This window comes from Dermacentor silvarum, chromosome 7 (assembly GCF_013339745.2).
Source record: "Dermacentor silvarum isolate Dsil-2018 chromosome 7, BIME_Dsil_1.4, whole genome shotgun sequence".
NCBI classification, from domain to species: domain Eukaryota; kingdom Metazoa; phylum Arthropoda; class Arachnida; order Ixodida; family Ixodidae; genus Dermacentor; species Dermacentor silvarum.
This window is the reverse complement of record NC_051160.1, coordinates 116,056,417-116,075,971: the sequence shown is the minus strand read 5'-3', so window position 1 is coordinate 116,075,971 and position 19,555 is coordinate 116,056,417. Positions and strand designations below refer to the sequence as shown.

The 19,555-nt window shown below is 47.5% G+C and overlaps 1 protein-coding gene across 1 annotated transcript in view; it reads right to left on the bottom strand.

The window, feature by feature from the left end:
* Positions 1 to 1,022: 1,022 nt before the first annotated feature.
* LOC119458373 (AB hydrolase superfamily protein YfhM) overlaps positions 1,023 to 19,555 on the bottom strand; it is a 42,746-nt gene continuing 24,213 nt past the window's right edge. Inside the window, exons 5-7 of the mRNA XM_037720204.2 lie at positions 16,395 to 16,572; positions 9,327 to 9,463; positions 1,023 to 1,650 (exon numbers count right to left, since the gene is read on the bottom strand). Of these exons, the coding sequence (XP_037576132.1) occupies positions 1,232 to 1,650; positions 9,327 to 9,463; positions 16,395 to 16,572 (734 nt within the window). The 3' untranslated portion in view covers positions 1,023 to 1,231. The remainder of the gene's footprint in view (positions 1,651 to 9,326; positions 9,464 to 16,394; positions 16,573 to 19,555) is intronic.

Genomic DNA, 19,555 nt, shown 5'->3' with positions numbered 1-19,555 from the left:
CGGCTGCAGAGCTCACGGCTCTGCGCAGTGCACTTCAATTTATAGACTCAGAGAGTCCTGGTACATGGGCCGTGTTTTCCGACTCGAGACCGGCTTTACAAAGTATGCAGGCAGTTCTCCGACGTGGAGCTCACGAACAACTAACGTATGAAATTGTCAAACTTCACCACGACGTCAAACAGAAAGGCCACGAAATTATTTTCCAATGGCTACCTGGCCATTGCGGCATCAGTGGAAACGATCTTGCTGACAAAGCTGCCCGAGAGTCACATCAAGAACAACACAGCGTTCCCATTCCTCTTTCCAGGACAGACGCTGGAAGGCAGCTTCGTCACCTGGCACGCAAGCTCTCTTTAACAGAGTGGAACACCCCAAATATAAGGCGCACCAGGCTACACGAACTGAACCCTTCGCTCCAACTCCGACCTCCACCCGGGATTCACCGACGTGAGGCATCGCTTCTATACCGGCTGTGGTTGGGAGTGGCTTTCACGAAGGCGTACTGTGCTTTGATTGGAATGACCGAAAGTGCCACGTGCGACGTCTGCGGCAGCGAAGAGAACATACAACATTTATTGTGTCACTGCGATCGATTTTAGTCGGAAAGACAAACTTTATCGAACGCATTGCGACGACTTGACGATCGACCGTTGTCCGTGCAGGTGCTCCTTGAAGACCGTCCCCATCGCTCGTCAGCCCACAAAGCTGTGAAGGCACTGTTGTCTTACTTGAGGACGACTGGCCTATGTGAACGCCTTTGAATTCCACAGGCCCTCCGCGAGCGTGCGCGAGCTCACCGTGTCCTTCCTCCCCCCCTCCTCTCTCTACCTCATCTTTCTATTCCCTCTTTCCCGTCCCCCAGAGTAGGGTAGCCAACCAGACGCATTTCTGGTTAACATCCCTGCCTTCTCTTCCTTCTCCTCCTCCTCCTCCTCCTCCAACTTCAATATATGACTGTATGTTTTCCCAGACGCATTTGTACGGCTCGAAAGCCCTAGTAAAATATAAGTCCAAAACAGGAATGTAACCAAAGCCACAATTTTTATTACATAGCTTACACAGAGGGCAGCGCGTAGTCCTAGATATTTTTATTAGCATAATCCGGCAATCCTGTATATTGTGCCACGAATTCTCATATCACGCGAAATTAATTCTGAACTCTCTGCCAGCTCTTTTATTACCTTAGACGAAGCCAAAACACCAAGCAAGAGAGCTCACGGTGAAGGTAGTATTATTGGGCGAAATTGGGAACGAATGCGTTGGGTGGAAGAAACGCAAACGAAGGTGGTTTTTTCTTCTTTCCCGCTTTCATGGACACGGCACATGGGTTGTCACTTGGTTTCCATGCCTGCAGGCTCCTCTCCTCTGGCGCTACATCCTCCCATTCGTCCATCGCGAAGTTCCGAATGTGGTCGTTGACCTCCGTGGGGCACTCCCGGAGCACCCAGTGACTTGCCCGCGTGTAGTACACCACCTTTGAATTTTTCAGCCACTTTTGATTGTACGTCGCAATACGTGGGGTGAGAAATTGGTCTTTCACTGCCCATAGAATAACGGTGGTGACGTTGATCTTGCGATACGGTAGTTTCTTTAGTTGGTCTTGGTCTTTGTTGAAGGCTCGATAGTAGTTCAGGGCACCAGTTAGCGAGCCTAGGCAGAGGAATAAAAGGAGTTTACATGTGATAACAGACACATTTACCAAGTTTGCTACGCGTATGATGTAAAAAGCGTACTAAGTGCCTCGTATTTCTAATCGCGCGGCCACGCTGCATACGCGGTCACAAAACACCGTGCGACTTCCTCGAGCATTCGCGCCTTCCCACGCGATTGTTCTACGCGAGCTTTAACAATAGCGTGCTCCTTGTAAGCACGCAAACAATTACTAACCATTTGAACACATATCACGGCAGCGTAGACGGCAGTGCGCTTCTCCGTCACCACCTAATGATGGGCTGATAGAACCCTTGTATCCTGAGTATCCTGACCAAGAGATTGGGTTCAGTAAGCGCACTTTATTCTGCATTATTCTGCATAACCGACTCCAAATAAAGCCTTACCATGAAAGTTTTAGCTTAAAAGTATGTCTAAGGCACACCAACCTCTGAAAATGGCACAGCACAATCAAGTACACGCATCACGTCTACTTGTTTATCTATCTCCTGTTACCGCTTTTCCCCAGCTAAAAAGTTTTCAGCGTTATCGCTCGGCGTAGGAAGCGCCTGCATATATCGGAAGTTTTTCGAATCTTATCGATAGCTTTATCCGTTGTCTGTTGACACCACACCTTGTGTAATCTGATTGTTTGCCCTGCGTGAATTCTGTAGCACTTTCTGGAAGGCACTCGGGCCCCAGCGATTACACTCGAACCTTCGACGAGTCATGTTTATATGTAAAACCAAGCGCTTGACCCAATGATGAGATTTCGACGATCGCCGACTGTGTTGTGCTTCGAGTGCGAACAGCTTTTGTGGGCAAGAGTTTGCCCAATAAAAAGTTAGTTTCGTGAATCACAATTTTACTAATGTGTTCTTCAGCGTCACTACAACGTGACATCTGGCGGAGCTGCTCGTGTGTTCATGTACCGGACGTCCCCGCAATGTCGTTATTCAAGCCCGAACCATGAAGTCAACACCAATGCCGTCACGGAAGATCGAGCAAGCCTCATGCTACAAAACCTGCCCACGGAATAGGGACTTCTAGTCGAGAATACCAAAACGACCAAGGCGAAGTCAACAGCAGTGATTACAGCCACAGTGACGCCTGCACCGATCGTGCTTCAACAACCCAGGGAGCCCCCTAGTTTCCATGGAGCTTCCTCGGACGACTTGTAGACCTGGCTTGAGACATTCGAAAGAGAGTCAACGTACAACAATTGGAAGGCTGAGGCCACGTCTATTTTTCACTGCATGGAAGAAGCCGCAAGCGGTTTGATCGAGAATCGAGAGTCCTCATTACGGACATGACCTGTTTTGCAGCGAGTTCCTAAATAAATTCATGAGTGTCGCCAGAAGACAAAGGCATAAATATGTACTGCAAGCACCAGTGGAGCTGCCCTACGAGAACATCACCGTTTTTTCGTAAGGGATGACCAAGCTTTTCCGCCACGCCGACCCAGATATGCCTGATGTGAAGAAAATTCGGTCCCTCATGCGTGGGGTAAAGCAAGACCTCTACGCCGGACTTATCGCAACCCATCCAAGACCGTAGCAGTAACTGTGCCGGAGGCTAAGACAATCTAAGACAAGAAGAGACTAGAAAGGTGCACTAGACAGTACAATCGCCTTTCGACGCCAGACAGCGCCGACCTTCAAGCACTCTGCTCCAGTGACCTGCGGGAGACGATAAGAGCAGTTGCGCGAGAAGAACTCGTCGCAGCCCCAAGTAAATTTGATGGCCGACATAGTCCACTGGACATCCAGCAATTACTTAGAGTTCCTGAACCGCCGCAGTCTCAGCCGGAAACAATGACCTAGGCCACCATCGCCCGCCGTCAGGCCCCCTTCACGCTCAGGTCAAAGCCCCGTGACACCGCAGTTCCGTCTGCAGACGCCGCCAGCGCTGCCGCCGCCACCCCGCCCGCCTGTATGCCCATGCAACGCCCCGAGGTTACGGACATTTGGCGCACCCCCAACCACCGCCCGCTCTGCTACCACTGGAGAGAAGCGGTACCCGTTTACCACTCATACCGGCAGATGTGTGTACGAGGCTTCGCCGTCGACGCGCCGCGTCCACAGCTAGGCGAGCGACCACGTGACGTCGCCGACTACATCAGCGCAACGAAATGGAGGCCTCGACGTCCTTCGCGTCCGCCATCACGAGGACTCTACCTGTATTCACAATACCGGCTGTATGCAGGGCCAGCCCGTGTCTGGTCCGTAATACCATATCCAGAAAACTAAACGCAGCAACCGATAGAGGTGAGGTTGCTGTTCGTCGAAATGCCGTGCACCCTCCGCCGCCAACGAAGACGCCGAAATGACTTCCTCGAGTACATAGCGACGACACTACGGCACCCGAACAAAGCCTCGAAGGCAAGAAAACGCCGCCTGAAGAAGTCCGGAGGACCCGACGTAACATCACTAAGACAACGCGACGCAGTCGCGACCCGACGCCCTGCCCCAACGGCAAAGCAAGACAAAGAGCCGCCGACCTCGACGTGCTTCTCAACTACCATGCCGTCACCGCTTTTGTAGACAAAGGAGCCAACTACTCCATCATGAGTGGGCCCTTCGTCGCCCAGTTGAAGGAAGTTAGGACTGCATTGGAAGGCCCTGAAGTCCGAACAGTTGGATGAGACCAGATGAACCCGACTGGAATTTGCACAGCAAGAATTACGTTCACGACCTCACCTACCCTGCGACCTTCGTTATCCTCCAACAGTGCTCGTGAGACGTAATTTTAGGCATGTACCTCCTACACTAACACGGTGCAATTATGGACCTGAAGTCCAAGTATATAATCCTATCCGGAGACTATGCGATATTGCCAGAGAGCGCTCTGACTCACCAAGCCTTGAGCATGCTTGAAGATCAAGTGAGCATCCCGCCTCACTGCAGTAGCATTTACGTCGGCACCAAAACAATGGCAAACGTAAAAGGTGTCGTCGAGGGTGACCAACATTTAATGCTAGACCGCAAAACCTGCGTCACAAGAGGAATAGCTAGACGGCATGGAGGAAAAGCAAAAGTGATGCTGACAAATTTCAACCATGAGTACGAACACCTGAGCAAAGGCACGAAGATCGCATACATCGAGGAAATTATGAAAAGCAGCAATGTGTTTGTCTTCTAAGATTCTGCCGCATCTACCTCGACGGCGATAATTTCCCAACCAGCCTTTCACATTAATGCGAATAAACCTATGAGTAAGCAGCAACAGCTCAAAAATCGAGTCCTACGATACAAAGACTTCTTTTCGATGTCACCGAGGTTTCGATAAACACCAGTTGCTAAGCATCACATAATAACCGAAGAATGCGCTCTACCACTCCATCAGAGCCCCTACCGAGTTCCGACGCGGGAACGAGAAACCATGAAGCAACGAGGGAAGCGCTATGCAATGAAATCATCCAGCCTTCCAAGAGCCCGTGGGCGTTTCTTGTAGTCTTGAAGAAATAGGACGGAACCCTGCATTTCTGCCTGGATTATCGTGAGCTGAACAAGATCAAGAACAAGACGTATACCCGCTCGCACGAATAGACGACGCATTAGATCGCCTCTGCAACGCTAAGCATTTTTCATCGATGGACCTCAAGACAGGTTACTGGCAAATGAAAGTCGACGAGATGGATAAAGAGAAGGCCGCCTTTATCACGCCGGGAGGCCTCTATGAATAAAGATTATGCCATTTGGTCTTTTCTCGGCACCCGCAACTGTCCAGCTTGTAATGGACACGGCATTGGCTAGCTTGAAATGGAAGACCTGTTGAGTCTTCCTCAATGACGTCTTCGTCTTTTTCTCAGACTTCGACGATCATGTTAAGCGCCGCGTGACAGTACTCGAGGCCAGGAAGTCAGCTGAGCGGAACCTAAGCCGGAGAAATGCAGCTTCGCTTATGAAGAACTACTGTTCCTGGGCCACGTCATCCTGATCCGCAAAATACATCTGCCATCACTGACTTTCCACAGCCGGTGACAAGCAGGGAGAGCACAGGTTTCTTGATGTGTGGGCCTATTACAGGCACTTCGTCAAAACCTTCTCACGCATCGCTGAGCCCTTGAGCCATTCCACAAAATCGGACGTCGAGATCATGTGGGAAACGCCGCAAATCGACACATTCAAAGAGCTTAAGCGACACCTTCAGTTACCACCAGTATTCGGCCATTTAGATGAAGACGCCGACACTGATATCCAAACTGACGTAAGTAGCCTAGGCCTCGGCACCTTTCTTGCCCAAAGGAAAGACGGATTTGCAAGGTTCATTGCTTACTCTAGCCGGTCGCTATTGAAAGCGGAAGCCAATCGTCCTACAACGAAAAAAAATGCCTTGCCATCATTCGGGCTACCACGAAATTCCGCCCTCACCCATAGGGCAGGCCCTTCAAAGACGTGAAGGACCACCATGCCTTCCGTTGGCGGGCAAACTTAAAGGCCCCTTCAGGACACCTCGCACGATGGGGTATGAGGCTTCAGGAGTTTTACATCACCTTCTTCTACAAGTCGGGACGGAAGCACTTTGATGCCGACTGACTATCACGCGCCCATTTGCGCGCCGCCCCACCCGGAGCTAGAGAACGTCGTCAAGGGCTTGGAAGGCAACACCCACGTTGTCCTTAGGGCTTTTAGGCAAGCATTGTCTTCGTTGTCTCTACAAGACGACTGACTACCTTGTAAAGAAGAACTTCTCACCAGTCAGCGCCAACTACCTTCTTGTTGTGCCCTCAGTACTGCGTTCAGAGGTTCTGCACGCTCTAAATGACGATCCGACTGCTGGGCACCTCGGATACTCCCGTACACTATAGAGGAAACAAGAGAAGTATTACTGGCCGCGCCTGACCGCCGACGTTGCCCACTACATCCAGGCATGCCGAGACTACCAGTGACAGGCCAGTTGGATTGCTGCTGCTGACCGAGCCACCGGTGTTTACCACTGGCGGTGTGCCTATTCTTGGCCAATGCTCCAGAATGGGAATGTGCCACTCTGACTATAGAGGTACAACATACTTAAATGTAGCTGGATGGGTGTCGTACTTCTCTCTACATACACCTATAGTCACCACTTTCCCTTCGACAAACATCATAAACCGACTACGTCCCCGTGACATCGCTCCGTAGCCGTGCCACACTGTGCATCCTCTTGATTGGCTGCTTGCATTTCGGCGTAGTGCCTAGACGCAAAACATGCACGAGAATAATGGTGTGACAGTTCCGTTGGGTAAATACAAAAATGCATAAGGTTATACGTTGCAGAGGATGGACGTAAACACAATAGTAATCATCGCTGTTAGTTGTACGGCGTTTAACTAACCGCTTCAATAAAACGCTTCACATACATTCCAACATGCGTTTCTTTTTCTTTTTTTCTTTTTTTATAATCTCCTCTTGTTTTCTAATCGTTTGTGCCCTTACCCCATCCCCCTGTGCTGAGTAGCCATCCGGTCACTTAACCTGGCTAACCTCTCTGTCTTTCACCTCTTATTTTCTTTCTTCCTTCCTTGTGGGTTCGATCTACATAAGGTTTTCTCAATAAGGAACCACCACGACTCCAATAGATATTATGAAAACGCTTGGAATTCACACATTACAAGAGTGGTGCATGGTTCAGCCACTGAAGTACTCCGCGCTACTAAAGTATAATAAGTTGGCCATAAACCCTGCTATTCACCTGAAACCATGAGAAACGCCAATCACGAGGCATCGCCATGTACCCACTCTTACTAGGCTTTACAAACTGGGCACGTTGGTAATTACCCATCGACAACAGAACCACTTATGACCAGGACGAGCAAAGAGAGCGCAGCCCGTGTCCCTTTGAGCGTCCATATCGCAAGTAGTGCTGTTGAAGATAGACACGCGGTCCGAGGACTGACATGCTAATTTTTTTTTTCTTTCTCCACTGCATACCATAATGAAACAAAGTTGGCAAAGTATTGTTTTCTAGCGCTTAATCTATAAAGCATATGAATTTTGGATGGGTTTATTGCTTTACTAGGTGTTCATTAGACGAATTATAGCCTGACTCAGATAGCACATTTGTAGTCCTGAGCTCGTTTAGTCGAGAAGACGGACATTAATTGCCCGAGAAGTCGAAATGCATAATCAACTACATAATTTAAAAATATTCTTGTTTGGTAATTAACTAATTACCCTGTGGCACAAGTTGCAATTTACAAATTGCAGCCGGTGAGAGTGCAAGGCACACCCACTTGAAGTGAACTGAAATGACACTTTCTTAAGATTTGCGCGAGCAAACTTGCTGTCAGAATGCAGTGTCGTTCAAGAAACTTCTTTAGCTGAACGCCGTTTTATGCAAAGAAGCCCGAAAGTACCTGGATCACTGATGTATTCGCAAAATTTTGGAATTGACATCTCAAAATTGGTGTCATTCTTAAAATTCGTCGATGTGGGACTGCCTGGCGAACTCCCCGGCAACAATTTGTAAATATGTGTACTGTAACGTAATTAGTTGCAAACATAATTAGTGAAATTTTGTTAACTCGTGGAATTTGAATTTCGATTTATCGTGTAAATAATGTCCGCCTATTTCAGCAATAAAGCTCAATGAATGGAGTTTGTGGTATCTGCCAGCGGCGATCTTGAATTTAATCTGTAAGAGACTTAGCAGAAACACCCAGTATATACAATCTCTTAGAGTATGGCTTACATTTGTTAGGTGTTCTTAAAGTGTTATGTATATGAATTGTGCTTCCTTTTCTTTGCCTCTCCTGCCTCAGCCGATACAGTATACAGCCTCAGCTCATACAGTATTGTGTGAATAAATAAAGTACTTAGATAACATGGTACTCTTTAATAAATTAGAAACTGCTCAAATAATTTCGGCAGTAGCATTGCTCCAAACACCGCACAGAGTTGGCTTCGTTCGTTCTATACTTATTTAATTGGTGCCAGATATTTATTTCGCAGCGGCCGACAAGAAACACTCATTGCTCTCTTCAGTAATTATTGCTTCGGTGGCTGTACATTTTAGACGTTACATAACTGATCTGCATATAGCAGCGTTTGCGTCCGAAATAGCGTGAGCTCTTGCTGACCGCGTTGATTCGCACCGATTGAAGGCGTTGACCGGCCGGCAAGCCTAGAGTTACTGTATATGCTCTCCTTGGGGAGCGTAGTTGCGCACATGATTGACCGCGCTGATCGCGCCTCTATTCGCCAAATGTGGTCACATGCGCAAAACGCACCATTTTGAGGGAAAGCCAACTTTGCATCTGCCCCTAACCATAGTTTTTACGTGGCCTGCGCTGCCGCTCGCAGAGCCACGGTCGTCGCAAGCCTCTGTGCGCTTCCACCTGCCGCGCCACCACCTTCGCGGAATGAAGAAGCAAGCACACTCGGCAGCTGAGCCGCGCCCTATCCTATATTCAAGAGGAGTGGTTTTTCTACTTAACACGAATGCGTAGGCGGGCAAGGTGGCGGACCTAAGGGCAACTTTGCACTTGTAGGGGCCATATACAGTAACCCTAGGCCTGCCAACGCTCGCGCGGTACTGTTAAATAATCGGTCGACTGTACATCAACGCCCTTTACGAAGTGTGCCACGAAGCAAGACTGGCGGAAAGGGCACCAGCGATGGCACGTAGTGGAGGACGACATCTACCTAGTCCAAATTTCGCTGGCTTATAAAGTCGATAAAATTACAGATGCGTACCGTTTTGGGAGAACATGTACTTGTGGGCCTCTTCCTCCTCTAAGGTGAATCCTTTGTGCATCTTCTCAAAGACAGCGAAATCCTTCATCATGATGTACTTCTCAGGGATATCAGGGTGCTGAAATGGCCGCATATACCTGCAACAAAAGCAAGTGTTTTACAGCGAAGCTGTTAAGAGCTCAGTCTCCGGTGGTCCTCTCCGAGTGTAGAAAGAAAACTCTCATTGGGACGTATGTTGTACGTGCGAGTGCAAGCGCGCGAGGGACGCGCGCTTTCACGTTGAGCGAACGCACAGCGGAGAGCAAACGCGACCTCTTCCGTCGCGCCTCTTCCTCTTTACAACTACAATCTCTCTATCGCGCGCGCGAGAGGCCGTGGGGAGACGGGAGGGAGGGGAGGCGACGTTTGGCTGCGGCACCAAATGCGTATCTTGCGACCGGGTGCAAGGGGAACTGGCGACTCAACCACAGTCTGAGAAGATTTAACATGAAAGGCATGCACTGCCGGTGTTTTGTTTCATGACATTTGTTTATGGGCTGTCATCCTAAAAATTCTGAGGAGCTGTATAAACTTGGACATGTAGCAGTACAACGCGCAGAACTGTTGTCGACGGCGGTGGTGTTTTGCCCGCGTTAGCACTGAACGCGCGCGGCGTTGGTGACGTGTTTATGAAGAACGTGCCAACCTTTGCCGTACACCGTATGGCGGTGTACCGTATCGAGTATAAGGGAACAGTCCCTGTGGTCACTAAATAAATGAAAACCACCGGATCATATATATTTCTCATTCTTTAATAGTTCAAATAACCAATCTTAATAATCATAATAATAGTCATCACATCTTAATAGTCATAATTGGAAATACATAATTCCCACTATAGTACAGCTTCATTGGTCTTCCATCTCTACCCCAGTGGAAGGGCTGACAGTTTTTTAAAGCGATGTTCCTCATAAATCTATCTTTCAGTCTGGGAGTTTTACAATACTTCACTTAGATCTCTCACGTACCGGTGTTTCGTCATTAGCAGTGCAACAAAAGTACTGTGAAAGGCACAAACCAATTAAATATTATCAGCCGATTTGCGCAGACATAGAGATACCGGCCATGCATTATGTAGCGCGCTTGGACTAATGCAAGAAGACTAACACTTATTTAAAATCATATATTTTTTTGTTCTGTAGAAATAGATGTTGACGGTCTGTAAAGTTACGGATATGTTAAAAATAATGTTTGCTATCCGTTTACTGCGTCCACTTGTCGACACCTATTGTGTTGGCGTAAACGAAATTCACTATTTTAAATTTGTAGTGCTTTTTTTGTTTTCACCACCCGGATTAACAATAAATGCCGCACTTTACATGGATAAATAACGATGCAGATGGAGACCCCTCTCAGTGATTCCGCAGGAGGAGGATTACTCTGTGCGCAGGCGACAGTTTTTGACCGTATGCATGTGGCGGTCATCGTTTCACTCAGTTTTCGCTTATTCAATTAGAGTGCTCACCAGGTATTGGTGAACCATTACCATAATAAAGGCAGCGCACTTGTTATAACATGGATAAACACTAAATAACACAACCACGTCCATGTCACATCAAGTGCGCTGTCTATGGACTCTAGGATTACTATACTAACTCTAGAGGAAAAGCTGGGTGAAAATAGTGGCAACGGCAGAGGCGCCGCCATGTTGCTACGTCTCATTTTGTTAACCTTAAAGATAATTAATATATGATGCAAAAACAAGCATTTACACTGGCACGTACACAAGGGAAATGTTTAAAGTTCATTCCGTACATTTTTTTAGAAATATCCGATGACTATGTACAAAGTTTTGATTAAATTTGCGGCTCGTAAGAGAGTGCATTTGCATACGCCAGAACTAGATGGCGCCAGAATACTGAATGCGCGTCTCATCTGAATCACATTTTGTCGTCTGCGCGCCTGCACAGAGTCGCAAATGTTGACGCCCTTGCGGTTGCCGATTTCATTAGATGGGCGCTACGGCGAGCTTTTCTCCTAGAGTTTGTTATACCAACTGTATGGTTTAGAATGAGTATACGTATGACCCATTCGTAGGCGGAATGCAAATTTTTTCTGGCCACGTGTTCTTTGGTTAGTGTCATTGTCATGATGGACAACATATAATCACTGTTGAGGTTTTAAAACGATTGCCTTATTAGGCTATTGTCCCCAGTAGGTATGTTCGAAATCGTGCTCGCACGCCGCCTTCACGTAGCAATCATCATCAGTGCCAAACAAAGCCCCATAATAGTAGATCGTCGACAAGCTTCCCATGTAGTGATCCTGCGGAAAGGACGAAGCAGAATCACACTCCTAGCATGATTTTACCCCACACAGTGCACAAAGTAAAGGCTCCGTTGGCTGAGCGATATCCACGTCGTTTTTAGTCGAGACCAAACCTTACATCAAATTTCTCCTCCACGCAGAAATTGCCCTTATGCGCGTCTGAATATCACGCCATCGGACACCTGTCATCGTTGAAGCACCGAATGCATTCACTGTTTCTTGTACGCTTGTCCCGCTGCTTGGTTTAAAGTCATGCGATTCTTCTATGAAGCCCGTTCCGCAGCCCTTGCATCACATAATCGCTTCGTTCGCGGATGGCACCTCGAATTTTCCAGAGAAAGGCTTATCATCGGAAGCACGAGGTGTAGCCACGTCTACTGCGGCATCATCTAGAGATCGAGCATCCATGATCCCAAGATGGGGCGCTATAACGTAAAATGTTTCCAAAGTGTTTTGATTCCAATTTCTGCAATCAGCCTCCTCGATTGGTCAAAACATTTTTGGGCCACTCCCAAGTTCGCCTGTCTGTCACGTGACGTCGCGAAAACCGCGATAGCTCCCCATCTGATATAACGTGTACACACGGATTATGCATAATTAAGCCGCACAAAAGAAAAATAATCATTCCTGATTCGACGCCTTTTCACCATTAGCCTTCTGCTATTGGTCTAATGTTTTCTGGCTACGCCCACTTCGCCTGTCTGTCACGCGACCTCACAAAACCGTGAAAACGCACCGCGTAAAAGTGACGTGTACGCGAAAAAAAAGTGCATTAATATGCCGAACAAAACAGAAAATTTTTTGAATAGCCACAGACTACTCCGTTCCGAAAGGAATAGAAGATGACTGCCCGCCGATGACTCAGGCCCTCGCTACTCGCACCTGCCGGTGAGCATGTATTTATTTGCGCATGATAAACCTTCTTGCGTGGCAGTAAAACGTTATCGAGACCTTTCGGCATGCATACGACAACGCTCTTCCAACTCTTCCTTGCTGTGAGGATCCGTTTTAGCAGCATATTTATCCTTCCGTTGCACGCCGCCACGATTTTCGACCAGCCACCCTAAGCTAAGTAAGGCGAAGCGGACCAATCGAAGCCGGCACCACCTTCTTCATGCAGTTATCTGTTTTCACTATGCTGGCTCGGCCCCATCGAATCCCTGTCCACTAGAGCGTGTTCCTCGCCTCTTGTCAGCCGATTAGATAAAAAAACGCTGAGTATTGACAATGTTATTGGCGCACCTAGAGCCAACTTTCAGCACATAATGTTCATATTCCCTGAGCTCCCGCCGCCCTCTGAAGGCAACTCAACGACGTCGAGGGATGGAAGACCGCGGTGTCTAGCTCCAACCCAGCCGACCAAATACGGCTGGTGGACTGGGCTTTGAGGGTCGTCGAGGGCCACAAACTCCCGGCCACCCTACGCGCTCGTGAGCCCCCTCACAAGTAGTTTCGTTACATAAGGCTCACGAACAATAAATGTTTACCACCACCCACCACCTCTAAAAGCGCAAGCAAGCAAAACCAAACGCAAACCCAAGTACGTCGTATTCCGAGAAAAGAACGTCACCAAGGACCTTTAAAACACCACCAGTCAATTGATTGACTTCGCCTATTGCGGGCACAATTGTGTCGACATCGCATGCGACGGCAAAGAGGACGAAGCGCATGTTTCTTTGCTGTGTCTGAAAGGAGAGGAAGCTGAAGTGTCGTGGCAGTGTTCGCACGACCTTGTTTGCCTACGCCCGCAACCTCCTGGTCTCGTCACACAGACACATACGCGCAAACATACACGCACACACACACACCCGCACGCACGCACGCGCGCATGCACGAACGAACCCACGCATGCGCACACACACGCACACACACACACACACACACACACACACACACACACACACACACACACACACACACACACACACACACACACACACACACACACACACATATATATATATATATATATATATATATATATATATATATACAATCTTTCCGAATAATAAGTGGTGTGCTCAGTTGCACCATATCACATGGTGCAACTACATATAAGGCCGTATCAAAGAAACTGTGGTTGTTAAGGCACCAACTGGAGCATGCCACGAGCGAAACAAATTTTTTTGTATGCCCTGAACGGCCAGTCGCGAGGTCATTTTACGTGTATTCGTGGGCTGCTTTCACGCTCGCAAAAACACGATTATGTAGCACGTATTGAGCCACGGAAAGCTGTAGCGGGAGTTTATCATGTTGCTGTACAATTTTCTCATTGACACCGTTGCTCTATAACGGTATAGCTTTAAGGGCCCCGGGTCGCAAAAGATCCGGCGTTGGCGTGGGCGCCAGCGCGAGGGCATGGTTGGCACACATAATTATCCCGAACCACCCCGACTGCGCCGGCCCTCCACATGGCGCAAGGCGTTAGTTAACAAAAATGTATTTCTCAAAGTAAAATCCGTAAAAAAAATTGTGAAGTACGACTTACCCACAATCTACAGACGTGATAGCGCCGGATTTTAATTTGAATATACGCGAAAACATAATTCTTTTACGCCGAAACTCAAACACAAACCACTTTTCCAGCATTTCTACAATCCATACAGCGGCCTGCCGCGGGATACTTTCTTGCAACAACACAATCCAGATGGCCAAAAAAGCTGCAGTTGCCGGGAAGCCTGATAAGCAGCCAGGATCTTTGAATGCTATCGAGTTCCACTCTAAAGGCGAAGCTTCAGCGTCCTCCAAATTTTTTTGAGAAGTGGAGAAGTGGAATTAAATAAGGCTAATATTGTAATTAGGCGGAATGCAAAAATAATCTGAGTATCTCCAAGCGGCGGCAAACAAATTACCTTGGTTCTGTCCAGCTACGTGGCATCTGCATATTTTTAATGTTTAGCTGAAGTTACGTGGGACACCTTGTATATACACATTCATACCATTATGATAAATACCCAGGTAAAGAAACCACCGCATAGGCATGATGTCTTTCAAGTCATGATATGCATGCCATTACATGCATGTGACGTCATTCATGACATTTCATTTATGTTATGCATAAATATCATTCGATGAATATTCTATATACGTCGTTTCCGACGTTACTTGTGCCGAAATTTAAAAATCATGCGCCATTCCTCTGTTGTGAAGGTGGATTACCAGCGAAGCAGTTAAGCACACGGCATAGAGGTGACACAGATTTTAGATCAAAGGTATGAGCAAATTTTATTTCTCTTGAGCGGCGACGGCGGTCATCCTGAAGAAAGACACATGCACACACGCTTTTATTTTGATCGGTGGTCTTTATCGACGCCATACATTCACGTGGAAGACTACCTCGGGGAGCCGGAGGAAACTAGATATAGGCGTGGGAGCACCACGTCGGGAGGGCGGAAGGAAACTAGGCACGCAAGCGCTTGGAATGACGACAAAGAGAGGGCGGTACGAGCGCACACGTGGACGGCGCAGGTCGCACAGCGGCAAATCTTTGATAAACCTTTATTATCTACCCGAGAGTACTGATTTTCAAAATGGTGCCTATTGATAACTAATCTACTGAAAATGCATATCCAAGTGAGGAAACGTATAACCTTTTGCATATAATGAAACGATCTTGCATTAAATTTGGGGGCTGAGTCTTTGCACGCGCAGATCTGCATGTTGACGGACACGAAAAATGCATAGAACCCTAGTCATAGACAGCTTCGTTACAAAATGTGCGAGTGCCAGCTACCTGAACAGAAGCAAAGTAATGTTGTTTGGCGTCGCTTGGGACAAGGCAGACTTTGCAGGATGGTCACATGCGGCGGCGGCGATCCGCCGCCGCATGCAGCAGAATATGTTCAAAACTTGTCGAGTGCGGCGGCCGATGCGGCGCGTTGTACGACAGATCGCACGCAAAATCGCATCGTGTGTCTCGCCCTTTATGCGAAAGCATTACGTGCCCCTTTACGCGAAAATCCCTCGTAGTCGCAGCCGTGACCGAATGAAGGTACCAAAAATGGGCGATGTCGCGAATACTAAAAAAAAAACGTCAAAAATCCGTCAAATTAACGTCAAATTTCTCAGAGAGGTTCCTGTAAATAAAGTAAATTAATACCCTTGAAAAGATAACTTGGGTCTGGATGGGAATGCAACCCGGGCCTTCGGCGTGCGAGACGAGCACTCTTCGCCGACGCCTCGGCGGCTTCGTAGGTGTGCGTGACTAAAGGTGTGCCTTGTGCGTGCGTCATTGCACGCGTTACGTCGCAGCCATCTGGCTTACTGAACGTGTGGCCTATTGCGTACGTCGTCGGGCACATGATGACGCAGTCAATGGGGAGGAGGTTCTGCCACGTTTGTAAAATAAAAAGCACCAATGTCCAATTGAACGCTGCTGAGCGGTCCGTCGAGTTATGAACTCCACGTGGGCAAACGAGCGCATTAAGACGACTGGCGCATTTTGATTTGGCCTTAATGAGGCACAGTTAGAACGCAGGCGAGACCTTGGGCGGACAGGGCACATTCGGAAGAAAACATTTCACCAAAGGGACTGCAATGCTTTCGCATTCCGCACGTCAGCAGTCAGTGTGTTTGCCGAATCTTTTCAATCGTGCCTAGCACGTTAGCGATGCTGTGACTAGAAAACTAAATCGCGACTTCATGCAAAGGAGCAAATGCTTGTTGACTAAGAGCCATCACGGCTGGTACAGGTAAGTTACATCACTTTCTCTAAACAAATACAGCTGCGGAGAGAGAGATTGATAACTGCAATGCTCTCACCAGCTCTTCCTTATTTGTCCCAGGCTTCGCTCCTGCTGCTTATAAAAGGCCATTGGATGCACTCCATTGATGATGATGAGACCGTCTATTAACTTTTCATGCATGGTTGCGAAGCACAAGGCAGCCATTCCACCCCAGTCGTGTCCGACAAGGATAATATCTCTCTTGGTCGCCATCGCTGTAGTCGAGAAGGAAAAAAAAACCTTATGCCTTACGGAAGAGTCAGATGATCAAACGTGGTCATTATAAGCGGGCACGAGTAGTAAGTGCTTTAGCATGCAACGGGCTACATGTACGCCCGCGTAATTCTCGTTATTTCATTAAAAAAACTTTTTTCTCTCACATTGCCTCTAACACACGTAAAAATAAAAGTCATAATGAAACCTAATGAACGATTTTTTAAGTATATCTGAATGCACATCAGGCTTATTTGACATTCAAATATTTAAGAACACAAAAGTTTACTGTAAAGGTTATTTTCCTCGGCACAAATAAAAAATTCGTCGGCCCTTCCACTCCGTGAAGATGGTTAACCAGCGAAGCTGAAACATACGGCCCCGATTTTTATCACTGGGTTCATCTCGAGGGTTCATTAAAGTATTTCTTAATTATGAGGTTAGACACACGTTTGGCTGCAACGGAGAGAACGATGACACTGACGACGGTGTCCGCAGTTCACCGTCGTCGCTTGCATTCGATGTCTCGTTTTTCCTCGGCGGCGTGGTTAGCAGCATTCGCCTGTCATTGGCGCTTGCGATTCTTGGAAATTAAATTGCTTCGAAATTAAATCTGTCCACCACCTAAGACACTGAATGGCTCATGCCCTCTTAAGCAAAGGCTTGGGCCTCCGTAAACAGGGCCTCCCCATTACGACGACAGAAGAGGAGTGAAATTCTATGCTGGAGTGATTAGCGGCAACGCAGCCATCTGTGGAAGAAGACGACGAACGCGGGAGCTGTGGCACGAGCGCGTGCCATGCACGAGCACGAGCGCAAACCAAGGGGCGCGATCGAGGCAGCTGCGGAAGAAGACGACGCTCGATCCAATGCTGATGATGAAAATTTTGTGCGTACATCGACGTCACCGAAATCTGTGACTTGAATGGGAAGAAGAAGAAGTTCTCCGAGGCGCTGGCCCTGTTATTTGCTGCTCGCCTTTTACTTCAGTTTTACTATTTGTTTACATTGTGCCTGGACTTCATTAGTCAGAAATTGAGTGAGAAGAAGTGTAGCGACCTACGAGCCCATTGGAACCAGGTACGAAGCCTTCACTACCTTCTCCGTCGGAGTGTCTCCAACCGCTACGGCGGTAGGCAGCCGAGAACGGCGGCACGAGCCCTATGACCGCCAGCGTGTTTTGAGGCACATGAGTGCAACGCAGGAGCGCGTCCAAGATTCTGCCAACGTGCATCATGCGAATGATATCATCAGGCCAGCACGGCTAGTCCTTGAACATCAAGGTGCTGATGGCCCGCCTCCGGTGACCATGGTGGAACCCAGCGAAGGTGAGAACAAGAGACCTCGTCTTGAGGAAACTCACAATCAAGATAACGACAATACTTCAAACTATGACTTAAGCGATTATGAAGACATTGAGTGTGATGAAGCACCTTTCACATCTGTGACCTACAAAAAGAAAAGAAGTGAAGGAATCCCAGTGGTATTCCGACCGTGAGAAGAAGGACACACTTTTTGGCAAGTGAATCCAAATCGTGTTTCCTCAGAAATTGTGTCGGCGGCAAAGGAAAAAGTGCAGTCGTTCCGAGTAAACGGAGACGGCAGTTTCTCAGTGTCTGTTGCCTCAGTGGCATCGGCGAAAAACCTGCTTTTACTACAGGAAGTAGCAGGACTACAAGCTAAGCCCTACATACCGGCTTCGTACACTCGAAATGTCGGGAAGATTCATCACGTGCCACTTCAATACACTGAAGGACAGGGATACTTCAGAATTAGAGATTACTGAAGAATTCTGCAAGATTATAACTATAACAAGCATTTCTATTACTTTTCCTGAGTTTCAAAGTTCAGTTAAAATGGCTAAACAAAAACTTTTTGCGTGTTTTCAGTCACAGCATGTGCAATTAGACTATGAGTTCTATGATTGAGCTAAAATGTGCACTTGCGTCTTGTGAGACAAAGACTGCTGCAGGTCCAGATTCTATTACATACAGTATGTTGCAAAACATGGGACCTAATGGTCTATTGGCACTTTTGGAGTTACTGAATGACTTGTGGAAAAAGGAGTATGTCCCTGACTCTTGGAAAACAACACGTGTGATACCTATATTGAAGCCTGGTAAAACTCCTCTATCTCTTGAGTCTTTTCGTCCTGTGAGCCTGACGAGCTGTCTGTGCAAGGTCATGGAGAAAATAATTGACACTAGGCTGCAATGGTGGTGTGAGCAAACAGAAGTACTTCCAGATCACATGACAGGATTTCGAAGGCCGCGATGCACCAGGGATGCAATTTTGGATATCGTCACCTATGTTGAACATGAACGAGCTAAGGTAAATGTCACAATAGCAGTTTTTTTAGACATTAAGCGAGCCTTCGACACAGTCAGTCATGCTCATATACTGTGTGGTCTGTTAGAACTGGGAGTCTCTGGAAGGACGCTACGGTGGATATCCAACTTCTTGAATGGCAGATCAATATTTATTCAAACAAGCGGAGGAAAAAGTTCCTCTCATAATCTTATTCAAGGAGTCCCACAAGGCAGTGTCTTAAGCCCGTTTATCTTTAATTGTGTGATGGCGGATTTACCACGGAGACTTCCACCTGCACTACACTATTCTATATATGCAGATGATGTTTGTATTTGGGCCTCTGGTTCATGCGCAAGCCTTGTTCAAAGAACTTTGCAGGAAGGCCTAAACATTGTCGACAAATTCTTCAAAGAAAGAGGAATGGAGCTGTCTTACAGTAAGACGGCTGTGCTACCATTTACCAGAGGATGCCTAAAAGACTTTCAGCTGTGCCTTAAGGGGCAACGTTTAGACATAGTAAAACAACACAAATTTCTGGGGGTTATACTAGACAGACAACTTTCTTGGAATGCTCACATTAAAGCACTCGAAGAACAAATAAACTCAACAATAAATGTTTTTCGCCGCGTAGCAGGCACGACATGGGGAGGGTCGGTTTCTTCTCTACTGAAAGTG